At 45.0% G+C, this 7,639-nt stretch overlaps 1 protein-coding gene across 1 annotated transcript in view; it reads right to left on the bottom strand.

Annotated features, from left to right (window-relative positions):
- Positions 1-517: 517 nt before the first annotated feature.
- Positions 518-7,639, bottom strand: part of LOC139406334 (protein phosphatase 1 regulatory subunit 12A-like) — a 55,249-nt gene continuing 48,127 nt past the window's right edge. Inside the window, exons 20-23 of the mRNA XM_071148835.1 lie at positions 6,639-6,743; positions 5,466-5,516; positions 5,128-5,178; positions 518-1,088 (exon numbers count right to left, since the gene is read on the bottom strand). Coding sequence (XP_071004936.1) covers positions 1,002-1,088; positions 5,128-5,178; positions 5,466-5,516; positions 6,639-6,743 — 294 coding nt within the window. The 3' untranslated portion in view covers positions 518-1,001. The remainder of the gene's footprint in view (positions 1,089-5,127; positions 5,179-5,465; positions 5,517-6,638; positions 6,744-7,639) is intronic.

Below are 7,639 nucleotides of genomic sequence, written 5' to 3'. Positions count from 1 at the left end.
TTAGGGGAAGAGTGGATCTCTGGTGGGTTCAAAACACTATAGTGTTTGAGGGGAAGAGTGGATCTCTGGTGGGTTCAAAACCAACAGATTAAGAGACTCATGGAATGGAATGACACTACCAGATTAAGAGACTCATGGAGTGGAATGACACTACCAGATTAAGAGGCTCATGGAGTGGAATGACACTACCAGATTAAGAGACTCATGGAGTGGAATGACACACTCAGATTTGAGTGGGAGATATGGATCCAGGGTCTGGAAGGAGTCGATGTGAAAGCCTCTATAAGGAGTGTATTTGTGGGGTAGGATAGTTTTGAGTGGGAGGGACTGAGATCCGCAGTTAGTACAATTGCAGAGTGGGTTGGTGGAAAAAGGTGGTGTGTGAATGTGTGGGTCACAAAATAAAATAAATTACTGAGTGGGAAAGCTAAGGGACCAAGATGCCTTGGACTGGTGCAATGTGTGTGGATGGCACCCAGAGAAGGAATGTGTGTGGATGGCACCCAGAGAAGGAATGTGTGTGCTCATATTAGTATTTCCCCCTTGTGCACATTGTCTATATTCTCTGTTTTTTTAAAGTTTTTTTTTTTTTTTTTTACATCACAATCCCATGGGCATTTGGCTATTGTCACGCCTCTTTGCTACTATGCGAGCCGTCGTCATGACCACAGTTGTCACGGCTACCTGCCATGGACACGGTCCCGTCTTCAAAGTTGGCATAAGACACACACACACACACACAACGACAAGCCACAGCGATTGGTCAGGACTAAGGAAGAAGAGGCGTCACAATCAAGTCAAGATATGGTGTTGTTTAGAGTACCACATTCCCATACGTCTTCTCTTTTTTTGTTTCTTGTACCCCCCCCCCCCCCCCTCCTCTCTCTCTCTCTGTCTTTCATTCTTTGGCACTGGTAGGAATGTGAGGTGGGAGGGGTGGATGGACGGAGGGAGGGAGGGAGTGGGCTTCCCTGTTGTCCCCCCTCTCTCGTTCTCTCCGTCTATTTGGAGAGTTTACTGATGACCCTGATGAGCGCTCCGTTCTCGTCTTTCAGCCTCTGGTTGTCAGCTCTCAGGTCACCGAGCACCTAGAGGAACAACATTGGTTATTGGGTTGAAAACTAACATGGAATATATCCCAAATGGCACCCTGCTCCCTATATAGTGCACTACTTTAGACCAGAGCCCAATGGCACCCTGTTCCCTATATAGTGCACTACTATTAACCAGGGTCCAAAAGTAGCGCACTACAGTCGTGGCCAAAAGTTTTGAAAATGACACAAACATTAATTTCCACAAAGTTTGTTGCTTCAGTGTCTTTAGATATTTTTGTCAGATGTTACTATGAAATACTGAAGTATAATTACAAGCATTTCATAAGTGTCAAAGGCTTTTATTTACAATTACATGAAGTTGATGCAAAGAGTCAATATTTGCAGTGTTGACCATTCTTTTTCAAGACCTCTGCAATCCGCCCTGGCATGCTGTCAATTAACTTCTGGGCCACATCCTGACTGATGGCAGCCCATTCTTGCATAATCAATGCTTGGAGTTTGTCAGAATTTGTGGGTTTTTGTTTGTCCACCCGCCTCTTGAGGATTGACCACAAGTTCTCAATGGGATTAAGGTCTGGAGAGTTTCCTGGCCATGGACCCACAATATCGATGTTTTGCTCCCAGAGCCACTTAGTTATCACTTTTGCCTTATGGAAAGGTGCTCCATCATGCTGGAAAAGGCATTGTTAGTCACCAAACTGTTCCTGGATGGTTGGGAGAAGTTGCTCTTGGAGGATGTGTTGGTACCATTCTTTATTCATGGCTGTGTTCTTAGGCAAAATTGTGAGGGAGTCCACTCCCTTAGCTGAGAAGCAACTCCACACATGAATGGTCTCAGGATGCTTTACTGTTGGCATGACACAGGACTGACGGTAGCGCTCACCTTGTCTTCTCCGGACAAGCTTCTTTCCAGATGCCCCAAACAATCAGAAAGGGGATTCATTAGAGAAAATGACTTTACCCCAGTCCTCAGCAGTCCAATCCCTGTACCTTTTGCAGAATATTAGTCTGTCACTGATGTTTTTCCTGGAGAGAAGTGGCTTCTTTGCTGCCCTTCTTGACACCAGGCCATCCTCCAAAAGTCTTTGCCTCACTGTGCGTGCAGATGCACTCACACCTGCCTGCTGCCATTCCTGAGCAAGCTCTGTACTGGTGGTGCCCCGATCCCGCAGCTGAATCAACTCTAGGAGACGGTCCTGGCGCTTGCTGGACTTTCTTGGGCGCCCTGAAGCATTCTTCACTACAATTGAACCGCTCTCCTTGAAGTTCTTGATGATCCGATAAATGGTTGATTTAGGTGCAATCTTACTGGCAGCAATATCCTTGCCTGTGAAGCCCTTTTTGTGAAAAGTAATGATGACGGCACGTGTTTCCTTGCAGGTAACCATGGTTGACAGAGGAAGAACAATGATTCCAAGCACCACCCCTCCTTTTGAAGCTTCCAGTCTGTTATTCAAACTCAATCAGCATGACAGAGTGATCTCCAGCCTTGTCCTCGTCAACACTCACACCTGTGTTAACAAGAGAATCACTGAGATGATGTCAGCTGGTCCTTTTGTGGCAGGGCTGAAATGCAGTGGAAATGTTTTTTTGGGGGAATCAGTTAGTTTACATGGCAAAGAGGGACTTGCAATTAACTGCAATTCATCTGATCACTCTTCATAACAGTATATACAAATTGCCATCATACAAACTGAGGCAGCAGACTTTGTGAAAATGTATATTTGTGTCATTCTCAAAACTTATAGCCCACGACTGTATATTGTACTGTTTGGATAGACGAGAATTGACATTGATACAATTATTGTGTGAAGAAAGACAATCCAATAATACTATAATCAGATGGATCCTGGTTTCATTTTCATGAGGCTTAGTTTGGTTGCCACCTACTTCAGCTCAGGTCTGCAACAGAAACGGAGACTTACGCAAACGCGACAAAAGGTGGCAGGACGTATTAGAGTGTCGGGGAAGGAAGAGAGGTGAACACCCATTGGATAGGAGTACCAGTGATCTCCACACCCATTGGATAGGAGTACCAGTGATCTCCACACCCATTGGATAGCAGTACCAGTGATCTCCACACCCATTGGATAGGAGTACCAGTGAACTCCACACCCATTGGATAGGAGTACCAGTGATCTCCACACCCATTGGATAGCAGTACCAGTGATCTCCACACCCATTGGATAAGAGTACCAGTGATCTCCACACCCATTGGATAGCAGTACCAGTGATCTCCACACCCATTGGATAGCAGTACCAGTGATCTCCACACCCATTGGATAGCAGTACCAGTGATCTCTACACCCATTGGATACCAGTACCAGTGATCTCCACACCCATTGGATACCAGTACCAGTGATCTCTACACCCATTGGATAGCAGTACCAGTGATCTCTACACCCATTGGACAGCTGTACCAGTGATCTCTACACCCTGGGCCTGTATTCACAAAGTGTCTCAGTAGTAGTAGTGCTGATCAAATTATCATTACATTTATTGTTTAAATTTGATTTAACGAATGAATAGGAGGGAGGGCCTGATCCTAGATCAGCACTCTTGTCTAAGAAAAACTTTGCCTGTTCCCCAAATGCACACTGTTCCCTATTTAGTGCACTACCGTTGATCAGGGCCCATAGGTAGACCCATAGGGCCCATAGGTAGACCCAGAGGGAGATCCAGAGGGAGATCCAGAGGACCCATAGGTAGACCCAGAGGGGGACCCAGAGGGAGATCCAGAGGGCCCATAGGTAGACCCAGAGGGAGGCCCATAGGGCCCATAGGTAGACCCGGAGGGAGACCCATAGGGCCCATAGGGAGACCTATAGGGAGGCCCAAAGGGTTACCCATAGGGCCCATAGGTAGACCCAGAGTGTGACCCAGAGGGAGGCCCAGAGGGTAACCCAGAGGGAGACCCATAGGGAGAGACCCATAGGGCCCATAGGGAGACCCATAGAGAGACCCATAAGGTCCATAGGGAGACCCATAAGGCCCATAGGGAGGCCCATAGAGAGACCCAGAAAGAGACACATAGAGAGACCCATAAGGCCCATAGGGAGGCCCATAGGGAGGCCCATAGAGAGACCCAGAGGGAGACCCATAGAGAGACCCATAGAGAGACCCATAAGGCACATATGGAGGCCCATAGAGAGACCCATAAGGCCCAGAGGGAGACCCAGAGGGAGAGACCCATAAAGCCCATAGGGAGACCCAGAGGGCCCTGATAAAAATGTGTGCACTAAACAGGGAACATGGTGCCATTTGGGATGCACAATATTGTGAATATGAGCCCTGATAAATAAGTACCCTGTCCTGAGAACATGTCTTGGTGCAAAGTCAGAGGATGATAAAGTGGTGACTATATATATACAAGACTGGTCTCCTCTGGAACAGAGCTGTACAGAGCAGCAAGCCTCCCCTCCCTGAACCAGTCTAATGCCTTAGGGTGCATGCATCCCAAAACGGCACCATATTCCCTATGTAGTGCCCTACTTTTGACCATGGCCCATAGAGCTCTGGTCTAAAGTAGTGCCCTATATAGGGGGATAGGGTGCCATTTGGATGGCAGAGTCAGTGTACCACTTACTGCCACAACACTGGTGATGTGCAGCACAAGCCGTGAAAGAAGCAGCAAGCTGTGATGAGGCAGAGAGTCTGTGTGGAGTATAACCTGGGTTCAACCAGAGAGTCTGTGTGGAGTATAACCTGGGTTCAACCAGAGAGTCTGTGTGGAGTATAACCTGGGTTCAACCAGAGAGTCTGTGTGGAGTATAACCTGGGTTCAACCAGAGAGTCTGTGTGGAGTATAACCTGGGTTCAACCAGAGAGTCTGTGTGGAGTATAACCTGGGTTCAACCAGAGAGTCTGTGTGGAGTATAACCTGGGTTCAACCAGAGAGTCTGTGTGGAGTATAACCTGGGTTCAACCAGAGAGTCTGTGTGGAGTAATGACTTTCAGCATTTGCTTTAGCCTGCCTGGAGTGCCAGGTGACCGGGGTTTGGGCCCAGCTAACGTATTTGAAAGATTTCGTATACTATTTGAACCCAGGTGTGATCATGTTCTCTCTTTTCACCTTCAACTCCTCCTCCAGCTCAGCCACACGCCGCTCCAACATCCGTCGCTCCTGATGCGAGAGAGGAGAGAGAGAAAAAGACAGAGAGAGAGAGAGAGCCAGAGACAGAGCGAGAGAAACAGAGAGACAGAGAGAGAGAGAGCGAGAGAAACAGAGAGACAGAGAGAAAGAGAGAGACAGAGAGAGAGCGAGAGGAGGGTCAGGCAGCAGTAGAGGCAGTCAGTCGTGAGGCCAGGCACAGCATCAGGTGTTTGACACTAGATAGTGTACTAGTTTCTGTATATATAACACAACACAAGCCAAGTCACACACAGAAGAGAGGAAGAGGAGAGACTTACCTTCTTCTCTAGCTCGAGCATGGCTGAACAATCACTGAACCGCTCTTGTCTCTGTAGGATCACACACACACACACACACAAAGTCATTTAAATGTCAACAGTAAGCAGTTAAATAGAAATTGAGAGGCTGCAGAAGTCTGCTTATCATGGCCATTATGAAATGTATAATTTTGGTGACTAAGCCATCAGATGTATTGTAGAACAGATGGTCAAATACTAAGCCATCAGAAAATATGACATTTTAGCTGACAGAACTACGGTACCGTTTATCTCCCTCCTCCTCCTGATGTACCGTGACAGAACTACGGTACCGTTTATCTCCCTCCTCCTCCTGCTGTACCGTGACAGAACTACGGAACCATTTATCTCCCTCCTCCTCCTGCTGTACCGTGACAGAACTACGGTACCGTTTATCTCCCTCCTCCTCCTGCACCGTGACAGAACTACGGTACCGTTTATCTCCCTCCTCCTGCTGTACCGTGACAGAACTACGGTACCGTTTATCTCCCTCCTCCTCCTGCTGTACCGTGACAGAACTACGGTACCGTTTATCTCCCTCCTCCTCCTGCTGTACCGTGACAGAACTACGGTACCGTTTATCTCCCTCCTCCTCCTGATGTACCGTGACAGAACTACGGTACCGTTTATCTCCCTCCTCCTCCTGCTGTACCGTGACAGAACTACGGAACCGTTTATCTCCCTCCTCCTCCTGCTGTACCGTGACAGAACTACGGTACCGTTTATCTCCCTCCTCCTCCTGCTGTACCGTGACAGAACTACGGAACCGTTTATCTCCCTCCTCCTCCTGCTGTACCGTGACAGAACTACGGTACCGTTTATCTCCCTCCTCCTCCTGCTGTACCGTGACAGTACTACGGTACCGTTTATCTCCCTCCTCCTCCTGCTGTACCGTGACAGAACTACGGTACCGTTTATCTCCCTCCTCCTCCTGCTGTACCGTGACAGAACTACGGTACCGTTTATCTCCCTCCTCCTCCTGCTGTACCGTGACAGAACTAAGGTACCGTTTATCTCCCTCCTCCTGCTGTACCGTGACAGAACTAAGGTACCGTTTATCTCCCTCCTCCTGCTGTACCGTGACAGCAGGAGGAGGGAGACAAACTGTACCGTTTCTGTTTACTAGTCTGTCCATGAGAAATTAGTGTGTGTGACCTGGGTAACCTTGTCCAGGTCCAGTCTCGTCTGAGAGATGGTCCTCTGGGTGTCCTGCAGCTGAGACTGGAGCTGACCATTCTCCCTGGACACCACCTCAAACAGCTGGGACAGAAAGACATTATTATTGAACTTAATTGGAACAATTTCACTATATATATATATATATATATATATATATATATATATATATATATATATATATATATATTACATACACAAATATATAAATATATATATATATATTTATATATATATATATATATATATATATATATTACATACACAAATATATAAATATATATATATATACATACATATATAAATATATATATATATTACATACATAAATATATATATATATATATATATATATATATATATATATATATATATTACATACATAAATATATAAACTTAACAAAAACATAAATACACAAATATATATATTACATACACACATATATAAATAAATATATATATATATACACACACACACACACACATACATATATATAACATACACAAATATATAAATATATATATATATATATATATATATATATATATATATATATATATATATATTTATATATATATATATATATACACACATATAAAAATATATATATTACATACACACATATATAAACTTAACAAAAATAGACTCAACATGTAAAGTGTTGGTCCCATGTTTCATGAGCTGAAATAAAAGATCCCAGAAATTTTCCAGACAAATAAAAATCTTATTTCTCTCCAATGTTGTACACAAAATTTGTTTACATCCCTGTTAGTGAACGTTTCTCCTTTCCCAAGATAATCCATCCACCTGACAGGTGTGGTATAACAAGAAGCTGATTAAACAGCATGATCATTACACAGGTGCACCTTGTGCTGGGGACAATAAAAGGCCACTCTTAACATGTACAGTTTTGTCACACAACACAATGCCACAGATGTCTCAAGTTGAGGGAGCGTGTAATTGGCATCTAGACTGCAGG

This window comes from Oncorhynchus clarkii, chromosome 4 (genome assembly GCF_045791955.1).
Source record: "Oncorhynchus clarkii lewisi isolate Uvic-CL-2024 chromosome 4, UVic_Ocla_1.0, whole genome shotgun sequence".
NCBI classification, from domain to species: Eukaryota; Metazoa; Chordata; class Actinopteri; order Salmoniformes; family Salmonidae; genus Oncorhynchus; species Oncorhynchus clarkii.
The sequence above is the reverse complement of the archived record's forward strand: the minus strand, read 5'-3'. Positions and strand labels throughout refer to the sequence as shown.